This window comes from Ooceraea biroi, chromosome 11 (assembly GCF_003672135.1).
Source record: "Ooceraea biroi isolate clonal line C1 chromosome 11, Obir_v5.4, whole genome shotgun sequence".
Lineage (NCBI taxonomy): Eukaryota > Metazoa > Arthropoda > Insecta > Hymenoptera > Formicidae > Ooceraea > Ooceraea biroi.
This window is the reverse complement of record NC_039516.1, coordinates 331,753-358,471: the sequence shown is the minus strand read 5'-3', so window position 1 is coordinate 358,471 and position 26,719 is coordinate 331,753. Positions and strand designations below refer to the sequence as shown.

Here is a 26,719-nt window from a genome sequence, read left to right as displayed (position 1 = left end):
TAATAATTTTAACGTTCGCAATTCATATCAAAGTTGACCCTTTGATAGTTGCAATATTTTTCTGCTATGAATGGTCGCACTGTATCTCACAGATATACTAACTTTCCCTTTGTTTTCCTCTGCTTCTTGAAATATTTTTTACTTTCTTTAGTACATGACTAACAGATCAGATACTAAAGTATAAAAGAAATAGTAAAGAACAGATTGAGAAGTAGTACGATATGATGAATAAGCAACTGTATTAGGAAAAAATAAATTGAAGTATTAATATTTCACACGTATCTATTAGATGTTGCGAGTACCGGAGGGTTAATAAAATATATATGTGAAACATCTCATAAAAATTTGCACAAAGCACGTTCCACAATTACCGCAGAGCTCATAAGCTAATAAATATTAACTTATAATGTTTAGTCCGAATTATATCTATTATTATAACATCATTATAACATCAAGACACTAATCCTATATATACCACTTAATTTAGATTTACTAGCTTATCTTTAAAATAAATTCAAGCTTCACTGAAATAGCGACTTATGTGACGTATACTACCATACATAACCGCAAAAGTAAGCGACTGCTAGAATATGATTCAAGGCTGCACCGCTATGCGGCGCATACCGCCTAGGGGTTCTCGCACATAAAATGTGATACGTACGCAATATAAACGGTGAAAACTTCACTCTCAGCATCGCTTCTCGGCTCTCTGAGCTAAGATCAAAGTGTAGTATCTGTTCTTATCAGCTTAATATCTGATACAATCCTCAAGGAGGATTCAGAATATTAAACTTGTTTTTGGAACTGGGCGGGTGCTCGGAGCTTGCTCCGACTCTGTCGCGGGTCGATTCGGCATTGCAGTACCGTCGAATTCGGCCCAGTAATTTGGGAAAAAATAAATACTCAATTGGTGGGTACCGTGGCAGAGTCAACCGGGGCAGCAAAGAGCATCTGCAGCGTTCTACGTTTAAGCATTCTGAATCCTCCGCCTTAAAACTTGTAATATCTCCCCGAGTCGAGGACTTAGCCGCTCGGGGATAGTATAAACGTGTAGAGCTCAGAGAGACGAAGAAAACCGTATATAATAAGTATTAATTCGAGCGTGCGTGTCGCGAGTTATAATAGTGTGAAGCGATCCGAAAATTTTCTAAGTGCCACAAGCGGAGGAGCGAGCGCCGACCAGGGCGGGGAGTGAGGCGCGCGGCGGTCAACCGTGACGCCATGCCGAGCCGCCATATTGCTGCCACCGTTCCCGCCATCGCCGAGTGTCCAGGCTGCGAGGAGATGCATCAACGGTGAGTCCGCGATACGTGGAACGCGGCACCGAGTAACGGAAAATAGAGCGGGACGCGTGTTTGTCGGTTCGAGCGAGGCCTTTGGAAGGCCGCATAACAACAACAGCCGTGACTTCGAGGAGCACGAGCAATATCTGCACCTTCCGCGTGGTGCCGATATATCTATTTATTCCGTTGACTGTGATATTATATGTTATTTATTTTATAGGTGTTTTACTCTTTTACGTTTTATACTCTTTTACGTTTTACTCTTTGTACATACTTTATATTTTATACCGCGCTTTCTGACCACGTCGTCGCCGGCACTACGCGGAGGTCTCCTCGCTCGAGCCGGCAAACACAGTACTCGATATACAGGAGTGACGTCCCCGCGCTCACGTCAATATTCCTCGTGGCACCGGCAATTAACAAAATATTCTCGCGCGAGCCGGATAGCACACGAGGAGCTGACGTGTTTGCTCGGTGCCGCTCAGTCGCGGATCACTCGGGCGGCCTAGAGCGATGTACCTGTTGGAACTTTGATACTCGAAAATTCCCTAGGCCGCCTACCGTGAGGGCAGTACCACTTATAGTCGCGTTCACAGGGTTTGTCTATACATGTGTTATTTATCGATTGTACGTTTTTAAACCGTGTGTTGTCATATTTATTTTTATTTTTATCTACGTTTTAATTATATATCTTTTATACTCTGACACAGTATCTTGGTACTCTGTCTTTTAATTTATTGACAACTTTATTTATTCTTTGTACATATTCTTTCATTTTATACTGCTGTGAGCGCCTTTTACTATATAATTTATTCTCGTTGTCATTTGTACGAAAGAAGTGGTACTGCCTTTAATCGCGCAAATATGGATGCTCCCCTCGAGGTGGTCCTCGCTTACCCCATCGAAAGCAGAGTAGTCTGTCCGCGCTGCTGGGGAAGCGGGGAACTAGGTGTGAGGACACGAGGCGACTTCTGCGACCCGCCGCACTTAGCGAAGCATCAGAAGGCGAAGCATCCCGGTGACACTATCACGTACAAGTGCAGCCTGTGCGAATTCAGGGGGTCTGGCCGCTACCCGCTGAAAGCGGTAAAAGCGCACTATGATAGAGAGCACGGCGGCCACCGGGATGAGTCGCCTGCCACAGTGGCGGGCGCGGATGCTGGTCGAGCGCAAAATAGCGGTAGATCGCGCGTCGGGAGCGCTTCCAACGCGGGTGTGCGGACTCGTGCGGCGGCCCTGCCGGGTACGAGTAGTGTAGGGGCTGCCGATTCGCGGCGACTCAGGCGCAACCTCCCCGCGGCCACTCCGTCGCCGCAACAAACACCCCTAGCGGCGACAACAACAGCTTCCACGACTTCAGGGAGGTCCCCCTCGTACGCGGCCGTGACAGCGGGTCCCTCCACCCGACCCGTGAGAGCTCCGTCGCTGACCGCCGGCGCGGGTGGCGCGGCGGTCGCGGCGACGAGGACGACGACAGCGAGGAGGAGCAGCACGGCCGTAAGGAGAGGCGCCATCGGGACGGCCGCCACAGCGGCGACAGGGGCCACGCCGCCCATCGCCGGTATCGCCGGGGGCTCCAGTGATGCAAGTTCAGCGGAGAGAAGGAGACCCTGGAGACCCCCGGTGCCTGTGCCCGTGTGTTCGGCTTGCGGAGTGCCGACACGGCCCTCGGGTACTCCGCCGCAGCCGAATCCGCTCCGTGTCACCAGGTCGGCGCGCGTTCCCCCGCATAAACCGTCGAACACCAGCAGCGGGGGAACGGGAGGCGCGCCGTCCGTGAAGAGGAGGCAGAAGGGTGCGGCTAGGCCGGTGCACGTTTCCCCCCGCTCTCCGCAGACCATCGCGGAGAGCCAGCAGACGATCGGCGCACCACGGGGGGGAAACAGAAGCGGAGGGTCGCCCCCAGCAGCAGCAACGACGTCAGCTGCCGCCCTTGTGGGGGCGCCCAGTGCACCGGTCGCGAAGAGCACCCCGGAGCGGACCGTCGCGTCGCGGGGGACCGCGAAGAGGTCCACCAGGTCCCCGCCGGCCACCACCATCGCTGCGGCAGCGGCCGGTGTTGCGACGCGGCGGCACGCGCGGCGGAAGGCGTCGCAGTTCGGAGTCGAGCCCGGAGGCGTCTGGCGGCGGGGTTTCAGGACACCTACCCCGCCGTCTTCCCCGGAGGGCTTCTCCGAGGTGCAGGTGGCGGGTGTCTTGGGTCGGAGGAGCGCAACTCCGACGGCCCGGGCGCCCACACCTGCGGTCCCCGCGCAGCTGAGCACGACCACCACGCGCAGCACGCGAGCGGGGACCCGGGCGGCCACGTCATCGGCCGCCGTTGCGACGTCTTCGCCGGCGACACTCGTCACGTGCACGGTGACCACCTCCGTCTGCGGGGCGCCCGTGATGTCGACGGGCGTCCCCTCTGCGGCCCTCCGGCCGGTGCCTCGGCTGGAGGGGCTGCAGCCGGAGGAACATCGGCCCACAACACCACCAGTGGGCCGTCAGCACCAATCGCCACCAACATCGGCAGCATCGGAGTGCAGCGGAGGCTCACCGGCACTGGCGAGTTCTGGGCGGCGGGTGGACGCCCTGTCCATCACACCGGAACGAGAGGAGGAGCGGCGGTCTTCGGTGGCGCGACGGAGCATAGAGGGGGACGGGGTGGAGCCGTGGGTGGTGAGCCTGGGGCGAGGAGCGAGGAGGCGCCTCGGAACGGGGTCCCTGGCGTCGACACCGTCTTCGACGCCGACCAGGGGCTCCCCGGCGGGGCTGCGTACGTCGCCGAGTCCTCCACCCAACACGCCGGCGAGTTTCCCACCGCTGCCTTCAGCGGCGGTGGGCGTTTCATCTCCTGTGGCCCCTCCAACTTTGGAGGTGGCCACTACAAGCATAGTTAATGGGGAGGCGCGTCGGGGGTCCGCATCGTCGGGGGACCGCGCGGCCGTGGCGGAGCCTGCACAGGTGAGTGCTGCGAACTCTGACATAGCACCACCAGCCGCTCCCGTGGATGTCCGCGGAGTAATGGGGCGTCGACTGGGGGGGACCGCGTCTGTCGTGGGCGCTCGTAATGACGGCGAGCGCTGTCTGGCGGGTCGGGGCCGGGAGCCCCGGCGAGGTCACCCGCGACGCGTGGAGGCGCGGCCGGGGGGGCCGTTGCGCGCGGCCGTGCCTGCGCCCGAACCCGCTCAAGGGCGGCGTAGGGAGCGGAACTTGGCCGCGCGCGACGAGCTCGCCCGGCTGGCCGAAGCCGTCGTTGCGCCCGCTGACCTCGAGGACTTGGCGGTGCGAGCTGCCGAGTTCTTCGGGCGAGGCGTGGCGAGCGTGGCCGCCGCCGGGGCAACCGGCGCCACTGATCGCCCGGGACGGTCGGGGGAGGCCGCTGCGGATTTCCGGGGGGGGACGGCGGCCGCCCGTGCGCGGGACGACGTCGGGGCGCGGAGGGGACCGGCACCGGCCGGTCCTCGTAACCCACAGGGAGAAGGACGGGGGGACCGGACACGCGAAGCGGCGCGGATACAGGCGCTGTTCAGGAGGAACCGCCGCAAGGCTGTCAGAGAAGTTGTTCAGGGACCGGCCGACTTTTGCCAGGTGCAGGGTCGGGCGGTTCAGGGGCACTTCGAACGACTATACGGCGGCGGGGAACGACTGGACGGCCTGCCCGCCGTGGAGCCTGTTGACCACTCGAGGCCGGAGGACGTCGCGCTCCTTATGGCTCCCTTCACGGAGGGAGAGGTGGACCGTCGGCTCAGGCGCATGACGAACTCTGCGCCTGGTCCCGACGGGATCGCCTACAATGATCTCCGTGCGGCGGATCCCGGAGCGCGGCTCCTCACAGCGCTGTTCAACGCGTGCTATCGCCTCGAGGCGGTTCCACCGTCCTGGAAGACCTCCAACACGGTATTGGTGTACAAGAAGGGCGATCGGGACTCGTTGGAGAGCTGGCGTCCTCTCGCGCTGGGCGACACAATGCCGAAACTCTTCGCTGCTGTGGCGGCCGACCGCTTGACCGACTGGGTGATCGCGAACGACAAGCTATGCCGGGCTCAGAAGGGTTTCCTGAGGGACGAGGGATGCTACGAGCACAACTTCGTCCTGCAGGAGATCCTGACCGACGCCCGAAGGACTCGCCGACACGCGGTGGTGGCGTGGTTGGACTTGTCGAACGCTTTCGGCTCTGTCCCCCATGCTGCCATCCGCAGCGCGCTCGTCAGAGCGGGCGTCCCATCGGGCCTCATAAACATCTGGGGCTCGATGTACGACGGTTGCACCACGCGCGTCCGTGCCGTTGACGGTTTCACCGCGCCCATTCCCATTCGCTCGGGCGTGCGACAGGGGTGTCCGTTATCCCCGATTATTTTCGATCTCGTCATCGACTCGGTGGTCCGCGCGGCCGCCGAGCTCACTGACGTCGGGTACGATATTCTCGGACAAACTTTCAACATTCTCGCGTACGCCGACGATCTGGCGCTTATCGCGCGCACGCCCGAGGGAATGAGGCAGCTGCTGACTGCCGTGGAGCTCGAAGCAGGGAGGGTGGGATTGCACTTCAACCCTGCCAAGTGCGCCTCATTGCACATTACCACGGGGCGCATTGGCAGGGTCCTGCCCACCGTATTCGAGATTGAGGGTCGACCCATGCCGACCCTGGCGGAGGGGGAGCCTTATCGCCACCTAGGTGTTCCCACGGGATTCTCGGTCGACCAAACACCCCTCACCACCATCGAGGGCGTGTTGAAGGACATCTGGGCAGTCGACGCGTCCCTCCTAGCCCCGTGGCAGCGGGTGGAGGTCCTGGCGGCGTTTATCCTGCCGAGGTTGGACTTCCTGCTGCGGGGCGCCGCTGTCGAGAAGCGTCCCCTGAGGGCCGTCGATCTCCATGTTCGGAGGATCGTCAAGTCCTGGCTCAACCTGCCGCAGCGCGCGAGTGCGGAGGTGGTCTACCTCCCTCCCAGCAGGGGGGGCTGTGGACTGCTTCCGCTCTCCGATCTCGCCGACGTGCTGACCATCGCTCACGCGTTCCGTCTGCTGACGGCGAGTGACGCGGTGGTTAGCGGGCTGGCGTGGGGGTCGCTGCGGGGGGTTGTGGCGAGAAGGATCGGCCACGCCCCTAGTGACGAGGAAATCGCCAGCTTTCTCTCGGGCTCGCTCGAGGGTAGGCTGAGGGGCGGAGGGGAGGCCTCGCTGTGGTCGAGGGCGCGAAACGCTGCCCGGAGACAGGCCAATCGGGCAGCCGTCCGTTGGCGCTGGTCCGAGGTCACTGGGGAAATGATCGTGGAATGCCGTGGCCCAGGAGAGCGAATCGTGAGGGTCCCTGGAAGCGCCCGCGCCCAGGTGATCCATCGCTTGCGCTCGGCTGTGATGGAGTATTACGCGGGAACGCTCCTGCGTAAGCCTGACCAGGGGAAGGTGTTCGAGGTGTCGTCGCGCGTGCCGGTGAGCAATCACTTCATGCGCGGCGGCTCGTTCACCCGCTTTGCCGACTGGCGGTTCGTCCATCGGGCCCGCCTCGACGTGCTCCCCCTTAACGGGGCCCGTCGATGGGGGACCGTGGACGAGAGGTGCCGTCGGTGCGGGAGGACAGCCGAGACCCTTCCCCACGTCATCGGTCATTGCGGCGTCCACGCCGCTGCCATACAGCTGAGACACGACGCGGTTCTGCACCGCCTCCGTAGGGCTTGCCGTCTGCCGGGTGAGGTGAGGGTCAATCAGCGGGTGGAGGGCGTCGACGGGGAGCTTGAGGGGTTACGGCCGGATCTCGTTGTCCGGCACGAGCCCTCCAAGAGTGTCGTCATATGCGACGTGACGGTGGCGTTTGAGAACCGTTTGGTGGCGTTCGAGGAAGCAAGGGGGCGTAAAGTTGCCAGGTATACCCCCCTTGCGGAGGCGCTACGGGCTCAGGGCTACCGTGTGGTCGTGACGGCCCTCGTCGTCGGTGCCCTCGGCTCCTGGTGTCCGAGGAATGACGCGGTGCTGAGACTGTTGCGCGTTGGCAGCAAATACGGGTCCATGATGCGCCGGCTCATCGTCTCGGACACTATACGCTGGTCTAGGGACATCTATGTGGAGCACGTGTCTGGAGTTCGTCAGTACCCTGCTCCGCCGCGACCTTCCGGGGATGGGGTCCCTTGGAGTCGCCGCCTCTTGCAATTCGCCGGCGTTATCCCGACGGCTTGTTGGCACCGCGCGAACTGGATGTGAATGTCGCGTAAATTATTTAGTCCTTGTCTCGGTCCACTGTTTAATTTTGTTTGTAGAGTGCATGTTTGGTTTTATGTATTTTATGTAGTATTTATTTATTTATTCTAGCGTTTTACCGACTGACTGTGATATCTATTTATTTTATAGGCGTCTTATTATGTTTTATATTATTTACACTTCTTTTTTATATACATTTTACATTTTATGCGCCTCTGTATATACTGCGTCCTTTGACCACTTGCGTACCTGGCGTATAGCCCAAATTTTATTTTAGATACTGACTTTTTCGTTTTAAGCTTTTGACATTGCATGCTGTAATCTTATTTTTTATTTTAGACTAGCCAATATTAAGTCAAACCGTCTGACTAGTCTAATACGTGTTCTTTGTGGACCTTGGATGTTCCGAGTGTGAGTGTCGCGTTGCTAATATTGTGTTTTATGCGTGTATGAGTGTCGCGTAATTTTGTAGCCGAAACGGCATTATTGAAATTTGTATCTGCGCCGCGCGTGCACCCCCAGGACTTTTAGCTATTTTATTGTGATATTTACTATTTACTGTGATATGCCCTGGGGGTGTCACAACTGCTACATATATTAGATTAGTATTTTGTGTATATACCAATGAACATAGGGTCCATGAGGACGCCTCATGTTCATCGGTATATTTTTTTATTTTTACCTGTGATCACTGCACTCCGTCCATCGCCTTCGTCTACCAGCGGGGGCGATATTATATTGATCTCGTCTCGACTTGGGGAATCCTCAAGGAGGATTCAGAATATTAAACTTGTTTTTGGAACTGGGCGGGTGCTCGGAGCTTGCTCCGACTCTGTCGCGGGTCGATTCGGCATTGCAGTACCGTCGAATTCGGCCCAGTAATTTGGGAAAAAATAAATACTCAATTGGTGGGTACCGTGGCAGAGTCAACCGGGGCAAAGAGCATCTGCAGCGTTCTACGTTTAAGCATTCTGAATCCTCCGCCTTAAAACTTGTAATATCTCCCGAGTCGAGGACTTAGCCGCTCGGGGATAGTACGTGTAGAGCTCAGAGAGACGAAGAAAACCGTATATAATAAGTATTAATTCGAGCGTGCGTGTCGCGAGTTATAATAGTGAAGCGATCGAAATTTCTAAGTGCCACAAGCGGAGGAGCGAGCGCCGACCGGGCGGGGTGAGGCGCGCGGCGGTCAACCGTGACGCCATGCCGAGCCGCCATATTGCTGCCACCGTTCCCGCCATCGCCGAGTGTCCAGGCTGCGAGGAGATGCATCAACGGTGAGTCCGCGATACGTGGAACGCGGCACCGAGTAACGGAAAATAGAGCGGGACGCGTGTTTGTCGGTTCGAGCGAGGCCTTTGGAAGGCCGCATAACAACAACAGCCGTGACTTCGAGGAGCACGAGCAATATCTGCACCTTCCGCGTGGTGCCGATATATCTATTTATTCCGTTGACTGTGATATGTTATTTATTTTATAGGTGTTTTACTCTTTTACGTTTTACTCTTTGTACATATTTTATATTTTATACCGCGTTTTCTGACCACGTCGTCGCCGGCACTACGCGGAGGTTTCCTCGCTCGAGCCGGTAAACACAGTATTCGGTATACAGGAGTGACGTCCCGCGCTCACGTCAATATTCCTCGTGGCAATTAACAAAATATTCTCGCGCGAGCCGGATAGCACACGAGGAGTTGACGTGTTTGCTCGGTGCCGCTCAGTCGCGGATCACTCGGGCGGCCTAGAGCGATATACCTGTGAGAACTCTGAAACTCGAAAATTCCCTAGGCCGCCTACCGTAAGGGCAGTGCCACTTAAAGTCGCGTTCACAGGATTTGTCTATACATGTATTATTTATTGATTGTACGCTTTTAAACCGTGTGTCGTCATATTTATTTTTATTTTTATTTACGTTTTAATTACATATTTTTATACTCTGACACAGTATCTTGGTACTCTGTCTTTTAATTTATTGATAACTTTTATTTATTCTTTGTACATATTCTTTCATTTTATACTGCTGTGAGCGCCTTTTATTACATAATTTATTCTCATTGCTATTTATACGAAAGAAGTGGTACTGCCTTTAATCGCGCAAATATGGATGCTCCCCTCGAGGTGGTCCTCGCTTACCCCATCGAAAGCAGAGTAGTCTGTCCGCGCTGCTGGGGAAGCGGGGAACTAGGTGTGAGGACACGAGGCGACTTCTGCGACCCGCCGCGCGAAGCATCAGAAGGCGAAGCATCCCGGTGACACTATCACGTACAAGTGCAGCCTGTGCGAATTCAGGGGGTCTGGCCGCTACCCTGAAAGCGGTAAAAGCGCACTATGATAGAGAGCACGGCGGCCACGGATGAGTCGCCTGCCACAGTGCGGGCGGATGCTGGTCGAGCGAAAATAGCGGTAGAGTGGCGTCGGGAGCTTCCAACGCGGGTGTCGGACTCGTCGGCCCTGCGTACGAGTAGTGTAGGGTGCCGATTCGCGCGACTCAGCGCAACCTCCCGCGGCACTCCGTCGCCCAACAACACCCCTACGCGACAACAACAGCTTCCACGACTACAGGAGTCCCCTCGTACCGGCCTGAAGCGGTCCCTCCACCCGACCCGTGAGGCTCCGTCGCTGACCGCCGGCGCGGCGGTCGCGACGAGACAGACAGGAGGAGCAGCACGGCCGTAAGAGAGCGCCATCGGACGGCCCCACACGGCGACAGAGCGCGCCCATCGCAGGTATCCCGGGCTCCAGTGCAAGTTCACGGAGAGAAGAGACCCTGAGACCCCGGTGCTTGCCTGTGTTCGCTTGCGGATGCCGACACGGCCTCGGTACTCCCCGCAGTCAATCCGCTCCGTGTCACCAGTCGGCGCGCTTCCCCCGCATAACCTCGAACACCAGCAGCGGGGAACGGAGGCGGCCGTCCGTGAGAGAGCAGAAGGGTGCGCTAGGCCGGTGCACTTTCCCCGCTCTCCGCAACCATCGCGAGAGCCAGCAGACGATCGGCGCATCACGGGGGAAACGAACGGAGGGTCCCCCAGCAGCAGCAACGACGTCAGCGCCGCCTTGTGGGGCGCCATGCACCGTCGCGAAGAGCACCCGGAGCGGACCGTCGGTCGCGGGACCGCGAAAGGTCCACAGTCCCCGGCCACACATCGTGCGAGCGCCGGTGTTGCGACGCGGCGGCACGCGCGCGGAAGGCGTCGAGTTCGGAGTCGAGCCCGGAGCGTCTGGCGGGTTCAGGAACCTACCCGCGTCTTCCCGAGGGCTTCTCCGAGTGCAGGTGGGGTGTCTTGGGTGAGGCGCAACTCCGACGCCCGGGCCCACACTCGGTCCCCGCGCAGCTGAGCACGACCACCACCGCAGCACGCGAGCGGGACCCGGGCGGCCACGTCATCGGCCGCCGTTGCGACGTCTTCGCCGGCGACACTCGTCACGTGCACGGTGACCACCTCCGTCTGCGGGGCGCCCGTGATGTCGACGGGCGTCCCCTCTGCGGCCCTCCGGGCCTCTCCTGGAGGCTGCAGCCGGAGGAACATCGGCCCACAACACCACAGTGGGCCGTCAGCACCAATCGCCACCAACATCGGCAGCATCGGAGTGCAGCGGAGGCTCACCGGCACTGGCGAGTTCTGGGCGGCGGTGGACGCCCTGTCCATCACACCGGAACGAGAGGAGGAGCGGCGGTCTTCGGTGGCGCGACGGCATGGGGGACGGGTGGAGCCGTGGGTGGTGAGCCTGGGGCGAGGAGCGAGGAGGCGCCTCGGAACGGGTCCCTGGCGTCGACACCGTCTTCGACGCCGACCAGGGGCTCCCGGCGGGGCTGCGTACGTCGAGTCCTCCACCTCACCGCCGGCGAGTTTCCCACCGCTGCCTTCAGCGGCGGTGGCGTTCATCTCCTGTGCCCTCCAACTTTGAGGTGGCCACTACAAACATAGTTAATGGGAGGCGCGTCGGGGTCCGCATCGTCGGGGACCGCGCGGCCGTGGCGGAGCCTGCACAGGTGAGTGCTGCGAACTCTGACATAGCACCACCAGCCGCTCCCGTGGATGTCCGCGGAGTAATGGGGCGTCGACTGGGGACCGCGTCTGTCGTGGGCGCTCGTAATGACGGCGAGCGCTGTCTGGCGGGTCGGGGCAGGGCGAGGTCACCCGCGACGCGTGGAGGCGCGACCGGGGCCGTGCGCGCGTGCCTGCGCCCGAACCCGCTCAAGGGCGGCGTAGGGGGAACTTGGCCGCGCGACGAGCTCGCCCGGCTGGCCGAAGCCGTCGTTGCGCCCGCTGACCTCGAGGACTTGGCGGTGCGAGCTGCCGAGTTCTTCGGGCGAGGCGTGGCGAGCGTGGCCGCCGCCGGGCAGCGCCACTGATCGGGACGGTCGGGAGGCCGCTGCGGATTTCCGGGGGACGGCGGCCGCCCGTGCGCGACGACGTCGGGGCGCGGAGGGACCGGCAGGCCGGTCCTCGTAACCCACAGGGAGAAGGACGGGGACCGGACACGCGAAGCGGCGCGGATACAGGCGCTGTTCAGGAGGAACCGCCGCAAGGCTGTCAGAAGTTGTTCAGGGACCGGACTTTTGCCAGGTGCAGGTCGGACGGTTCAGGAGCACTTCGAACGACTATACGGCGGCGGGAACGACTGGACGGCCTGCCCGCCGTGGAGCCTGTCGACCACTCGAGGCCGGAGGACGTCGCTCCTTATGGCTCCCTTCACGGAGGGAGAGGTGGACCGTCATCAGGCGCATGACGAACTCTGCGCCTGGTCCCGACGGGATCGCCTACAATGATCTCCGTGCGGCGGATCCCGGAGCGCGCTCCTCACAGCGCTGTTCAACGCGTGCTATCGCCTCGAGGCGGTTCCACCGTCCTGGAAGACCTCCAACACGGTATTGGTGTACAAGAAGGGCGATCGGACTCGTTGGAGAGCTGGCGTCCTCTCGCGCTGGGCGACACAATGCCGAAACTCTTCGCCGCTGTGGCGGCCGACCGCTTGACCGACTGGGTGATCGCGAACGACAAGCTATGCCGGGCTCAGAAGGGTTTCCTGAGGGACGAGGGATGCTACGAGCACAACTTCGTCCTGCAGGAGATCCTGACCGACGCCCGAAGGACTCGCCGACACGCGGTGGTGGCGTGGTTGGACTTGTCGAACGCTTTCGGCTCTGTCCCCCATGCTGCCATCCGCAGCGCGCTCGTCAGAGCGGGCGTCCCATCGGGCCTCATAAACATCTGGGGCTCGATGTACGACGGTTGCACCACGCGCGTCCGTGCCGTCGACGGTTTCACCGCGCCCATTCCCGTTCGCTCGGGCGTGCGACAGGGGTGTCCGTTATCCCCGATTATTTTCGATCTCGTCATCGACTCGGTGGTCCGCGCGGCCGCCGAGCTCACTGACGTCGGGTACGATATTCTCGGACAAACTTTTAACATTCTCGCGTACGCCGACGATCTGGCGCTTATCGCGCGCACGCCCGAGGGAATGAGGCAGCTGCTGACTGCCGTGGAGCTCGAAGCAGGGAGGGTGGGATTGCACTTCAACCCTGCCAAGTGCGCCTCATTGCACATTACCACGGGGCGCATTGGCAGGGTCCTGCCCACCGTATTCGAGATTGAGGGTCGACCCATGCCGACCCTGGCGGAGGGGGAGCCTTATCGCCACCTAGGTGTTCCCACGGGATTCTCGGTCGACCAAACACCCCTCACCACCATCGAGGGCGTGTTGAAGGACATCTGGGCGGTCGACGCGTCCCTCCTAGCCCCGTGGCAGCGGGTGGAGGTCCTGGCGGCGTTTATCCTGCCGAGGTTGGACTTCCTGCTGCGGGGCGCCGCTGTCGAGAAGCGTCCCCTGAGGGCCGTCGATCTCCATGTTCGGAGGATCGTCAAGTCCTGGCTCAACCTGCCGCAGCGCGCGAGTGCGGAGGTGGTCTACCTCCCTCCCAGCAGGGGGGGCTGTGGACTGCTTCCGCTCTCCGATCTCGCTGACGTGCTGACCATCGCTCACGCGTTCCGTCTGCTGACGGCGAGTGACGCGGTGGTTAGCGGGCTGGCGTGGGGGTCGCTGCGGGGGGTTGTGGCGAGAAGGATCGGCCACGCCCCTAGTGACGAGGAAATCGCCAGCTTCCTCTCGGGCTCGCTCGAGGGTAGGCTGAGGGGCGGAGGGGAGGCCTCGCTGTGGTCGAGGGCGCGAAACGCTGCCCGGAGACAGGCCAATCGGGCAGCCGTCCGTTGGCGCTGGTCCGAGGTCACCGGGGAAATGATCGTGGAATGCCGTGGCCCAGGAGAGCGAATCGTGAGGGTCCCTGGAAGCGCCCGCGCCCAGGTGATCCATCGCTTGCGCTCGGCTGTGATGGAGTATTACGCGGGTACGCTCCTGCGTAAGCCTGACCAGGGGAAGGTGTTCGAGGTGTCGTCGCGCGTGCCGGTGAGCAATCACTTCATGCGCGGCGGCTCGTTCACCCGCTTCGCCGACTGGCGGTTCGTCCATCGGGCCCGCCTCGACGTGCTCCCCCTTAACGGGGCCCGTCGATGGGGGTCCGTGGACGAGAGGTGCCGTCGGTGCGGGAGGACAGCCGAGACCCTTCCCCACGTCATCGGTCATTGCGGCGTGCACGCCGCTGCCATACAGCTGAGACACGACGCGGTTCTGCACCGCCTCCGTAGGGCTTGCCGTCTGCCGGGTGAGGTGAGGGTCAATCAGCGGGTGGAGGGCGTCGACGGGGAGCTTGAGGGGTTACGGCCGGATCTCGTTGTCCGGCACGAGCCCTCCAAGAGTGTCGTCATATGCGACGTGACGGTGGCGTTTGAGAACCGTTTGGTGGCGTTCGAGGAAGCAAGGGGGCGTAAAGTTGCCAGGTATACCCCCCTTGCGGAGGCGCTACGGGCTCAGGGCTACCGTGTGGTCGTGACGGCCCTCGTCGTCGGTGCCCTCGGCTCCTGGTGTCCGAGGAATGACGCGGTGCTGAGACTGTTGCGCGTTGGCAGCAAATACGGGTCCATGATGCGCCGGCTCATCGTCTCGGACACTATACGCTGGTCTAGGGACATCTATGTGGAGCACGTGTCCGGAGTTCGTCAGTACCCTGCTCCGCCGCGACCTTCCGGGGATGGGGGTCCCTTGGTGTCGCCTCCTCAAGCAATTCGCCGGCGTTATCCCGACGGCTTGTTGGCACCGCGCGAACTGGATGTGAATGTCGCGTAAATTATTTAGTCCTTGTCTCGGTCCACTGTTTAATTTTGTTTGTAGAGTGCATATTTGGCCTTATGTATTTTATGTAGTATTTATTTATTTATTCTAGCGTTTTACCGACTGACTGTGATATCTATTTATTTTGTAGGCGTCTTATTATGTTTTATATTATTTACACTTCTTTTTTATATACATTTTACATTTTATGCGCCTCTGTATATACTGCGTCCTTTGACCACTTGCGTACCTGGCGTATAGCCCAAATTTTATTTTAGATACTGACTTTTTCGTTTTAAGCTTTTGACATTGCATGCTGTAATCTTATTTTTGTTATTTTAGACTAGCCAATATTAAGTCAAACCGTCTGACTAGTCTAACACGTGTTCTTTGTGGACCTTGGATGTTCCGAGTGTGAGTGTCGCGTTGCTAATATTGTGTTTTATGCGTGTATGAGTGTCGCGTAATTTTGTAGCCGAAACGGCATTATTGAAATTTGTATCTGCGCCGCGCGTGCACCCCCAGGGACTTTTAGCTATTTTATTGTGATATTTACTATTTACTGTGATATGCCCTGGGGGTGTCACAACTGCTACATATATTAGAATTAGTATTTTGTGTATATACTGATGAACATAGGGTCCATGAGGACGCCTCATGTTCATCGGTATATTTTTATTTTTATTTTTACCTGTGATCACTGCACTCCGTCCATCGCCTTCGTCTACCAGCGGGGGCGATATTATATTGATCTCGTCTCGACTTGGGGGAGCTGCGCTCCCCCAGTCGCAGTTGTGATGCCCACGAGCCGGGGGGGGCCCATTGTCCCCCGGCAATTACATAAGTAAACTTGCGCGCGGCCTAGCCGCTCTGATGTATATTTACTCCAGGGGAAATGTCCCCTGGGGAACATTAATTGAGAAAATAAAGAGTGGTTAATCTGTTCTTATCAGCTTAATATCTGATACAATCCTCAAGGAGGATTCAGAATATTAAACTTGTTTTTGGAACTGGGCGGGTGCTCGGAGCTTGCTCCGACTCTGTCGCGGGTCGATTCGGCATTGCAGTACCGTCGAATTCGGCCCAGTAATTTGGGAAAAAATAAATACTCAATTGGTGGGTACCGTGACAGAGTCAACCGGGGCAGCAAAGAGCATCTGCAGCGTTCTACGTTTAAGCATTCTGAATCCTCCGCCTTAAAACTTGTAATATCTCCCCGAGTCGAGGACTTAGCCGCTCGGGGATAGTATAAACGTGTAGAGCTCAGAGAGACGAAGAAAACCGTATATAATAAGTATTAATTCGAGCGTGCGTGTCGCGAGTTATAATAGTGAGAAGCGATCCGAAAATTTTCTAAGTGCCACAAGCGGAGGAGCGAGCGCCGACCAGGGCGGGGAGTGAGGCGCGCGGCGGTCAACCGTGACGCCATGCCGAGCCGCCATATTGCTGCCACCGTTCCCGCCATCGCCGAGTGTCCAGGCTGCGAGGAGATGCATCAACGGTGAGTCCGCGATACGAGGAACGCGGCACCGAGTAACGGAAAATAGAGCGGGACGCGTGTTTGTCGGTTCGAGCGAGGCCTTTGGAGGGCCGCATAACAACAACAGCCGTGACTTCGAGGAGCACGAGCAATATCTGCACCTTCCGCGTGGTGCCGATATATCTATTTATTCCGTTGACTGTGATATTATATGTTATTTATTTTATAGGTGTTTTACTCTTTTACGTTTTATACTCTTTTACGTTTAACTCTTTGTACATATTTTATATTTTATACCGCGCTTTCTGATCACGTCGTCGCTGGCACTACGCGGAGGTTTCCTCGCTCGAGCCGGCAAACACAGTATTCGGTATACAGGAGTGACGTCCCCGCGCTCACGTCAATATTCCTCGTGGCACCGGCAATTAACAAAATATTCTCGCGCGAGCCGGATAGCACACGAGGAGTTGACGTGTTTGCTCGGTGCCGCTCAGTCGCGGATCACTCGGGCGGCCTAGAGCGATATACCTGTGAGAACTCTGAAACTCGAAAATTCCCTAGGCCGCCTACCGTAAGGGCAGTGCCACTTAAAGTCGCGTTCACAGGATTTGTCTATACATGTATTATTTATTGATTGTACGCTTTTAAACCGTGTGTCGTCATATTTATTTTTATTTTTATTTACGTTTTAATTACATATTTTTATACTCTGACACAGTATCTTGGTACTCTGTCTTTTAATTTATTGATAACTTTTATTTATTCGTTGTACATATTCTTTCATTTTATACTGCTGTGAGCGCCTTTTACTATATAATTTATTCTCGTTGTCATTTGTACGAAAGAAGTGGTACTGCCTTTAATCGCGCAAATATGGATGCTCCCCTCGAGGTGGTCCTCGCTTACCCCATCGAAAGCAGAGTAGTCTGTCCGCGCTGCTGGGGAAGCGGGGAACTAGGTGTGAGGACACGAGGCGACTTCTGCGACCCGCCGCACTTAGCGAAGCATCAGAAGGCGAAGCATCCCGGTGACACTATCACGTACAAGTGCAGCCTGTGCGAATTCAGGGGGTCTGGCCGCTACCCGCTGAAAGCGGTAAAAGCGCACTATGATAGAGAGCACGGCGGCCACCGGGATGAGTCGCCTGCCACAGTGGCGGGCGCGGATGCTGGTCGAGCGCAAAATAGCGGTAGAGCGCGCGTCGGGAGCGCTTCCAACGCGGGTGTGCGGACTCGTGCGGCGGCCCTGCCGGGTACGAGTAGTGTAGGGGCTGCCGATTCGCGGCGACTCAGGCGCAACCTCCCCGCGGCCACTCCGTCGCCGCAACAAACACCCCTAGCGGCGACAACAACAGCTTCCACGACTACAGGGAGGTCCCCCTCGTACGCGGCCGTGACAGCGGGTCCCTCCACCCGACCCGTGAGAGCTCCGTCGCTGACCGCCGGCGCGGGTGGCGCGGCGGTCGCGGCGACGAGGACGACGACAGCGAGGAGGAGCAGCACGGCCGTAAGGAGAGGCGCCATCGGGACGGCCGCCACAGCGGCGACAGGGGCCACGCCGCCCATCGCCGGTATCGCCGGGGGCTCCAGTGATGCAAGTTCAGCGGAGAGAAGGAGACCCTGGAGACCCCCGGTGCCTGTGCCCGTGTGTTCGGCTTGCGGAGTGCCGACACGGCTCTCGGGTACTCCGCCGCAGCCGAATCCGCTCCGTGTCACCAGGTCGGCGCGAGTTCCCCCGCATAAACCGTCGAACACCAGCAGCGGGGGAACGGGAGGCGCGCCGTCCGTGAAGAGGAGGCAGAAGGGTGCGGCTAGGCCGGTGCACGTTTCCCCCCGCTCTCCGCAGACCATCGCGGAGAGCCAGCAGACGATCGGCGCATCACGGGGGGGAAACAGAAGCGGAGGGTCGCCCCCAGCAGCAGCAACGACGTCAGCTGCCGCCCTTGTGGGGGCGCCCAGTGCACCGGTCGCGAAGAGCACCCCGGAGCGGACTGTCGCGTCGCGGGGGACCGCGAAGAGGTCCACCAGGTCCCCGCCGGCCACCACCATCGCTGCGGCAGCAGCCGGTGTTGCGACGCGGCGGCACGCGCGGCGGAAGGCGTCGCAGTTCGGAGTCGAGCCCGGAGGCGTCTGGCGGCGGGGTTTCAGAACACCTACCCCGCCGTCTTCCCCGGAGGGCTTCTCCGAGGTGCAGGTGGCGGGTGTCTTGGGTCGGAGGAGCGCAACTCCGACGGCCCGGGCGCCCACACCTGCGGTCCCCGCGCAGCTGCGCACGACCACCACGCGCAGCACGCGAGCGGGGACCCGGGCGGCCACGTCATCGGCCGCCGCTGCGACGTCTTCGCCGGCGACACTCGTCACGTGCACGGTGACCACCTCCGTCTGCGGGGCGCCCGTGATGTCGACGGGCGTCCCCTCTGCGGCCCTCCGGCCGGTGCCTCGGCTGGAGGGGCTGCAGCCGGAGGAACATCGGCCCACAACACCACCAGTGGGCCGTCAGCACCCATCGCCACCAACATCGGCAGCATCGGAGTGCAGCGGAGGCTCACCGGCACTGGCGAGTTCTGGGCGGCGGGTGGACGCCCTGTCCATCACACCGGAACGAGAGGAGGAGCGGCGGTCTTCGGTGGCGCGACGGAGCATGGAGGGGGACGGGGTGGAGCCGTGGGTGGTGAGCCTGGGGCGAGGAGCGAGGAGGCGCCTCGGAACGGGGTCCCTGGCGTCGACACCGTCTTCGACGCCGACCAGGGGCTCCCCGGGGGGCTGCGTACGTCGCCGAGTCCTCCACCTAACACGCCGGCGAGTTTCCCACCGCTGCCTTCAGCGGCGGTGGACGTTTCATCTCCTGTGGCCCCTCCAACTTTGGAGGTGGCCACTATAAACATAGTTAATGGGGAGGCGCGTCGGGGGTCCGCATCGTCGGGGGACCGCGCGGCCGTGGCGGAGCCTGCACAGGTGAGTGCTGCGAACTCTGACATAGCACCACCAGCCGCTCCCGTGGATGTCCGCGGAGTAATGGGGCGTCGACTGGGGGGGACCGCGTCTGTCGTGGGCGCTCGTAATGACGGCGAGCGCTGTCTGGCGGGTCGGGGCCGGGAGCCCCGGCGAGGTCACCCGCGACGCGTGGAGGCGCGACCGGGGGGGCCGTTGCGCGCGGCCGTGCCTGCGCCCGAACCCGCTCAAGGGCGGCGTAGGGAGCGGAACTTGGCCGCGCGCGACGAGCTCGCCCGGCTGGCCGAAGCCGTCGTTGCGCCCGCTGACCTCGAGGACTTGGCGGTGCGAGCTGCCGAGTTCTTCGGGCGAGGCGTGGCGAGCGTGGCCGCCGCCGGGGCAACCGGCGCCACTGATCGCCCGGGACGGTCGGGGGAGGCCGCTGCGGATTTCCGGGGGGGGACGGCGGCCGCCCGTGCGCGGGGCGACGGCGGGGCGCGGAGGGGACGGCACCGGCCGGTCCTCGTAACCCACAGGGAGAAGGACGGGGGGACCGGACACGCGAAGCGGCGCGGATACAGGCGCTGTTCAGGAGGAACCGCCGCAAGGCTGTCAGAGAAGTTGTTCAGGGACCGGCCGACTTCTGCCAGGTGCAGGGTCGGACGGTTCAGGAGCACTTCGAACGACTATACGGCGGCGGGGAGCGACTGGACGGCCTGCCCGCCGTGGAACCTGTTGACCACTCGAGGCCGGAGGACGTCGCGCTCCTTATGGCTCCCTTCACGGAGGGAGAGGTGGACCGTCGGCTCAGGCGCATGACGAACTCTGCGCCTGGTCCCGACGGGATCGCCTACAATGATCTCCGTGCGGCGGATCCCGGAGCGCGGCTCCTCACAGCGCTGTTCAACGCGTGCTATCGCCTCGAGGCGGTTCCACCGTCCTGGAAGACCTCCAACACGGTATTGGTGTACAAGAAGGGCGATCGGGACTCGTTGGAGAGCTGGCGTCCTCTCGCGCTGGGCGACACAATGCCGAAACTCTTCGCCGCTGTGGCGGCCGACCGCTTGACCGACTGGGTGATCGCGAACGACAAGCTATGCCGGGCTCAGAAGGGTTTCCTGAGGGACGAGGGATGCTACGAGCACAACTTCGTCCTGCAGGAGATCCTGACCGACGCCCGAAGGACTCGCCGACACGCGGTGGTGGCGTGGTTGGACTTGTCGAACGCTTTCGGCTCTGTCCCCCATGCTGCCATCCGCAGCGCGCTCGTCAGAGCGGGCGTCCCATCGGGCCTCATAAACATCTGGGGCTCGATGTACGACGGTTGCACCACGCGCGTCCGTGCCGTTGACGGTTTCACCGCGCCTATTCCCATTCGCTCGGGCGTGCGACAGGGGTGTCCGTTATCCCCGATTATTTTCGATCTCGTCATCGACTCGGTGGTCCGCGCGGCCGCCGAGCTCGCTGACGTCGGGTACGATATTCTCGGACAAACTTTTAACATTCTCGCGTACGCCGACGATCTGGCGCTTATCGCGCGCACGCCCGAGGGAATGAGGCAGCTGCTGACTGCCGTGGAGCTCGAAGCAGGGAGGGTGGGATTGCACTTCAACCCTGCCAAGTGCGCCTCATTGCACATTACCACGGGGCGCATTGGCAGGGTCCTGCCCACCGTATTCGAGATTGAGGGTCGACCCATGCCGACCCTGGCGGAGGGGGAGCCTTATCGCCACCTAGGTGTTCCCACGGGATTCTCGGTCGACCAAACACCCCTCACCACCATCGAGGGCGTGTTGAAGGACATCTGGGCAGTCGACGCGTCCCTCCTAGCCCCGTGGCAGCGGGTGGAGGTCCTGGCGGCGTTTATCCTGCCGAGGTTGGACTTCCTGCTGCGGGGCGCCGCTGTCGAGAAGCGTCCCCTGAGGGCCGTCGATCTCCATGTTCGGAGGATCGTCAAGTCCTGGCTCAACCTGCCGCAGCGCGCGAGTGCGGAGGTGGTCTACCTCCCTCCCAGCAGGGGGGGCTGTGGACTGCTTCCGCTCTCCGATCTCGCCGACGTGCTGACCATCGCTCACGCGTTCCGTCTGCTGACGGCGAGTGACGCGGTGGTTAGCGGGCTGGCGTGGGGGTCGCTGCGGGGGGTTGTGGCGAGAAGGATCGGCCACGCCCCTAGTGACGAGGAAATCGCCAGCTTTCTCTCGGGCTCGCTCGAGGGTAGGCTGAGGGGCGGAGGGGAGGCCTCGCTGTGGTCGAGGGCGCGAAACGCTGCCCGGAGACAGGCCAATCGGGCAGCCGTCCGTTGGCGCTGGTCCGAGGTCACCGGGGAAATGATCGTGGAATGCCGTGGCCCAGGAGAGCGAATCGTGAGGGTCCCTGGAAGCGCCCGCGCCCAGGTGATCCATCGTTTGCGCTCGGCTGTGATGGAGTATTACGCGGGAACGCTCCTGCGTAAGCCTGACCAGGGGAAGGTGTTCGAGGTGTCGTCGCGCGTGCCGGTGAGCAATCACTTCATGCGCGGCGGCTCGTTCACCCGCTTCGCCGACTGGCGGTTCGTCCATCGGGCCCGCCTCGACGTGCTCCCCCTGAACGGGGCCCGTCGATGGGGGACCGTGGACGAGAGGTGCCGTCGGTGCGGGAGGACAGCCGAGACCCTTCCCCACGTCATCGGTCATTGCGGCGTGCACGCCGCTGCCATACAGCTGAGACACGACGCGGTTCTGCACCGCCTCCGTAGGGCTTGCCGTCTGCCGGGTGAGGTGAGGGTCAATCAGCGGGTGGAGGGCGTCGACGGGGAGCTTGAGGGGTTACGGCCGGATCTCGTTGTCCGGCACGAGCCCTCCAAGAGTGTCGTCATATGCGACGTGACGGTGGCGTTTGAGAACCGTTTGGTGGCGTTCGAGGAAGCAAGGGGGCGTAAAGTTGCCAGGTATACCCCCCTTGCGGAGGCGCTACGGGCTCAGGGCTACCGTGTGGTCGTGACGGCCCTCGTCGTCGGTGCCCTCGGCTCCTGGTGTCCGAGGAATGACGCGGTGCTGAGACTGTTGCGCGTTGGCAGCAAATACGGGTCCATGATGCGCCGGCTCATCGTCTCGGACACTATACGCTGGTCTAGGGACATCTATGTGGAGCACGTGTCCGGAGTTCGTCAGTACCCTGCTCCGCCGCGACCTTCCGGGGATGGGGGTCCTTTGGTGTCGCCTCCTCTTGCAATTCGCCGGCGTTATCCCGACGGCTTGTTGGCACCGCGCGAACTGGATGTGAATGTCGCGTAAATTATTTAGTCCTTGTCTCGGTCCACTGTTTAATTTTGTTTATAGAGTGCATGTTTGGTTTTATGTATTTTATGTAGTATTTATTTATTTATTCTAGCGTTTTACCGACTGACTGTGATATCTATTTATTTTATAGGCGTCTTATTATGTTTTATATTATTTACACTTTTCTTATATACATTTTACATTTTATGCGCCTCTGTATATACTGCGTCTTTTGACCACTTGCGTACCTGGCGTATAGCCCAAATTTTATTTTAGTTACTGACTTCTTCGTTTTAAGCTTTTGACATTGCATGCTGTAATTTTATCTTAGACTAACCAATATTAAGTCAAACCGTCTGGCTAGTCTAATACGTGTTCTTTGTGGACCTTGGATGTTCCGAGTGTGAGTGTCGCGTTACTAATATTGTGTTTTATGCGTGTATGAGTGTCGCGTAATTTTGTAGCCGAAATGGCATTATTGAAATTTGTACCTGCGCCGCGCGTGCACCCCCAGGGACTTTTAGCTATTTTATTGTGATATTTATTATTTACTGTGATATGCCCTGGGGGTGTCGCAACTGCTATATATATTAGAATTAGTATTTTGTGTATATACCGATGAACATAGGGCCCATGGGGACGCCTCATGTTCATCGGTATATTTTTATTCTTTACCTGTGATCACTGCACTCCGTCCATCGCCTTCGTCTACCAGCGGGGGCGATATTATATTGATCTCGTCTCGACTTGGGGGAGCTGCGCTCCCCCAGTCGCAGTTGTGATGCCCACGAGCCGGGGGGGGCCCATTGTCCCCCGGCAATCACATAAGTAAGCTTGCGCGCGGCCTAGCTGCTCCGATGTATATTTACTCCAGGGGAAATGTCCCCTGGGGAACATTAATTGAGAAAATAAAGAGTGGTTAATCTGTTCTTATCAGCTTAATATCTGATACAATCCTCAAGGAGGATTCAGAATATTAAACTTGTTTTTGGAACTGGGCGGGTGCTCGGAGCTTGCTCCGACTCTGTCGCGGGTCGATTCGGCATTGCAGTACCGTCGAATTCGGCCCAGTAATTTGGGAAAAAATAAATACTCAATTGGTGGGTACCGTGGCAGAGTCAACCGGGGCAGCAAAGAGCATCTGCAGCGTTCTACGTTTAAGCATTCTGAATCCTCCGCCTTAAAACTTGTAATATCTCCCCGAGTCGAGGACTTAGCCGCTCGGGGATAGTATAAACGTGTAGAGCTCAGAGAGACGAAGAAAACCGTATATAATAAGTATTAATTCGAGCGTGCGTGTCGCGAGTTATAATAGTGAGAAGCGATCCGAAATTTACTAAGTGCCACAAGCGGAGGAGCGAGCGCCGACCAGGGCGGGGAGTGAGGCGCGCGGCGGTCAACCGTGACGCCATGCCGAGCCGCCATATTGCTGCCACCGTTCCCGCCATCGCCGAGTGTCCAGGCTGCGAGGAGATGCATCAACGGTGAGTCCGCGATACGTGGAACGCGGCACCGAGTAACGGAAAATAGAGCGGGACGCGTGTTTGTCGGTTCGAGCGAGGCCTTTGGAAGGCCGCATAACAACAACAGCCGTGACTTCGAGGAGCACGAGCAATATCTGCACCTTCCGCGTGGTGCCGATATATCTATTTATTCCGTTGACTGTGATATTATATGTTATTTATTTTATAGGTGTTTTACTCTTTTACGTTTTATACTCTTTTACTCTTTGTACATATTTTATATTTTATACCGCGCTTTCTGATCACGTCGTCGCCGGCACTACGCGGAGGTTTCCTCGCTCGAGCCGGCAAACACAGTATTCGGTATACAGGAGTGACGTCCCCGCGCTCACGTCAATATTCCTCGTGGCACCGGCAATTAACAAAATATTCTCGCGCGAGCCGGATAGCACACGAGGAGTTGACGTGTTTGCTCGGTGCCGCTCAGTCGCGGATCACTCGGGCGGCCTAGAGCGATATACCTGTGAGAACTCTGAAACTCGAAAATTCCCTAGGCCGCCTACCGTAAGGGCAGTGCCACTTAAAGTCGCGTTCACAGGATTTGTCTATACATGTATTATTTATTGATTGTACGCTTTTAAACCGTGTGTCGTCATATTTATTTTTATTTTTATTTACGTTTTAATTATATATCTTTTATACTCTGACACAGTATCTTGGTACTCTGTCTTTTAATTTATTGATAACTTTTATTTATTCGTTGTACATATTCTTTCATTTTATACTGCTGTGAGCGCCTTTTATTACATAATTTATTCTCGTTGTCATTTGTACGAAAGAAGTGGTACTGCCTTTAATCGCGCAAATATGGATGCTCCCCTCGAGGTGGTCCTCGCTTACCCCATCGAAAGCAGAGTAGTCTGTCCGCGCTGCTGGGGAAGCGGGGAACTAGGTGTGAGGACACGAGGCGACTTCTGCGACCCGCCGCACTTAGCGAAGCATCAGAAGGCGAAGCATCCCGGTGACACTATCACGTACAAGTGCAGCCTGTGCGAATTCAGGGGGTCTGGCCGCTACCCGCTGAAAGCGGTAAAAGCGCACTATGATAGAGAGCACGGCGGCCACCGGGATGAGTCGCCTGCCACAGTGGCGGGCGCGGATGCTGGTCGAGCGCAAAATAGCGGTAGAGCGCGCGTCGGGAGCGCTTCCAACGCGGGTGTGCGGACTCGTGCGGCGGCCCTGCCGGGTACGAGTAGTGTAGGGGCTGCCGATTCGCGGCGACTCAGGCGCAACCTCCCCGCGGCCACTCCGTCGCCGCAACAAACACCCCTAGCGGCGACAACAACAGCTTCCACGACTACAGGGAGGTCCCCCTCGTACGCGGCCGTGACAGCGGGTCCCTCCACCCGACCCGTGAGGGCTCCGTCGCTGACCGCCGGCGCGGCGGTCGCGGCGACGAGGACGACGACAGCGAGGAGGAGCAGCACGGCCGTAAGGAGAGGCGCCATCGGGACGGCCGCCACAGCGGCGACAGGGGCCACGCCGCCCATCGCCGGTATCGCCGGGGGCTCCAGTGATGCAAGTTCAGCGGAGAGAAGGAGACCCTGGAGACCCCCGGTGCCTGTGCCCGTGTGTTCGGCTTGCGGAGTGCCGACACGGCCCTCGGGTACTCCGCCGCAGCCGAATCCGCTCCGTGTCACCAGGTCGGCGCGCGTTCCCCCGCATAAACCGTCGAACACCAGCAGCGGGGGAACGGGAGGCGCGCCGTCCGTGAAGAGGAGGCAGAAGGGTGCGGCTAGGCCGGTGCACGTTTCCCCCCGCTCTCCGCAGACCATCGCGGAGAGCCAGCAGACGATCGGCGCATCACGGGGGGGAAACAGAAGCGGAGGGTCGCCCCCAGCAGCAGCAACGACGTCAGCTGCCGCCCTTGTGGGGGCGCCCAGTGCACCGGTCGCGAAGAGCACCCCGGAGCGGACCGTCGCGTCGCGGGGGACCGCGAAGAGGTCCACCAGGTCCCCGCCGGCCACCACCATCGCTGCGGCAGCGGCCGGTGTTGCGACGCGGCGGCACGCGCGGCGGAAGGCGTCGCAGTTCGGAGTCGAGCCCGGAGGCGTCTGGCGGCGGGGTTTCAGGACACCTACCCCGCCGTCTTCCCCGGAGGGCTTCTCCGAGGTGCAGGTGGCGGGTGTCTTGGGTCGGAGGAGCGCAACTCCGACGGCCCGGGCGCCCACACCTGCGGTCCCCGCGCAGCTGAGCACGACCACCACGCGCAGCACGCGAGCGGGGACCCGGGCGGCCACGTCATCGGCCGCCGCTGCGACGTCTTCGCCGGCGACACTCGTCACGTGCACGGTGACCACCTCCGTCTGCGGGGCGCCCGTGATGTCGACGGGCGTCCCCTCTGCGGCCCTCCGGCCGGTGCCTCGGCTGGAGGGGCTGCAGCCGGAGGAACATCGGCCCACAACACCACCAGTGGGCCGTCAGCACCATCGCCACCAACATCGGCAGCATCGGAGTGCAGCGGAGGCTCACCGGCACTGGCGAGTTCTGGGCGGCGGGTGGACACCCTGTCCAGTACACCAGAACGAGAGGAGGAGCGGCGGTCTTCGGTGGCGCGACGGAGCATGGAGGGGGACGGGGTGGAGCCGTGGGTGGTGAGCCTGGGGCGAGGAGCGAGGAGGCGCCTCGGAACGGGGTCCCTGGCGTCGACACCGTCTTCGACGCCGACCAGGGGCTCCCCGGCGGGGCTGCGTACGTCGCCGAGTCCTCCACCTAACACGCCGGCGAGTTTCCCACCGCTGCCTTCAGCGGCGGTGGACGTTTCATCTCCTGTGGCCCCTCCAACTTTGGAGGTGGCCACTATAAACATAGTTAATGGGGAGGCGCGTCGGGGGTCCGCATCGTCGGGGGACCGCGCGGCCGTGGCGGAGCCTGCACAGGTGAGTGCTGCGAACTCTGA

The 26,719-nt window shown here is 59.7% G+C and overlaps 1 protein-coding gene, 1 non-coding gene and 3 pseudogenes across 2 annotated transcripts; all 5 read left to right on the top strand.

Moving 5' to 3' along the window:
- Positions 1-693: 693 nt before the first annotated feature.
- Positions 694-886, top strand: LOC113562995. Its single transcript, XR_003407282.1, has one exon. It is a non-coding gene; the product is annotated as a U2 spliceosomal RNA (small nuclear RNA).
- Positions 887-8,127: 7,241 nt separating this feature from the next.
- Positions 8,128-8,347, top strand: LOC113562992 (annotated as a pseudogene).
- A 7,194-nt stretch (positions 8,348-15,541) lies between these two features.
- LOC113562987 lies at positions 15,542-15,722 on the top strand (annotated as a pseudogene).
- A 335-nt stretch (positions 15,723-16,057) lies between these two features.
- Positions 16,058-22,312, top strand: LOC113562954. The gene is made up of 3 exons (XM_026973805.1): positions 16,058-16,131; positions 16,956-18,780; positions 19,691-22,312. The coding sequence occupies exons 1-3, from the start codon at positions 16,058-16,060 to the stop codon at positions 22,310-22,312; spliced, it is 4,521 nt and encodes a 1,506-aa protein (XP_026829606.1).
- Positions 22,313-23,192: 880 nt separating this feature from the next.
- LOC113562986 lies at positions 23,193-23,373 on the top strand (annotated as a pseudogene).
- Positions 23,374-26,719: the final 3,346 nt, after the last annotated feature.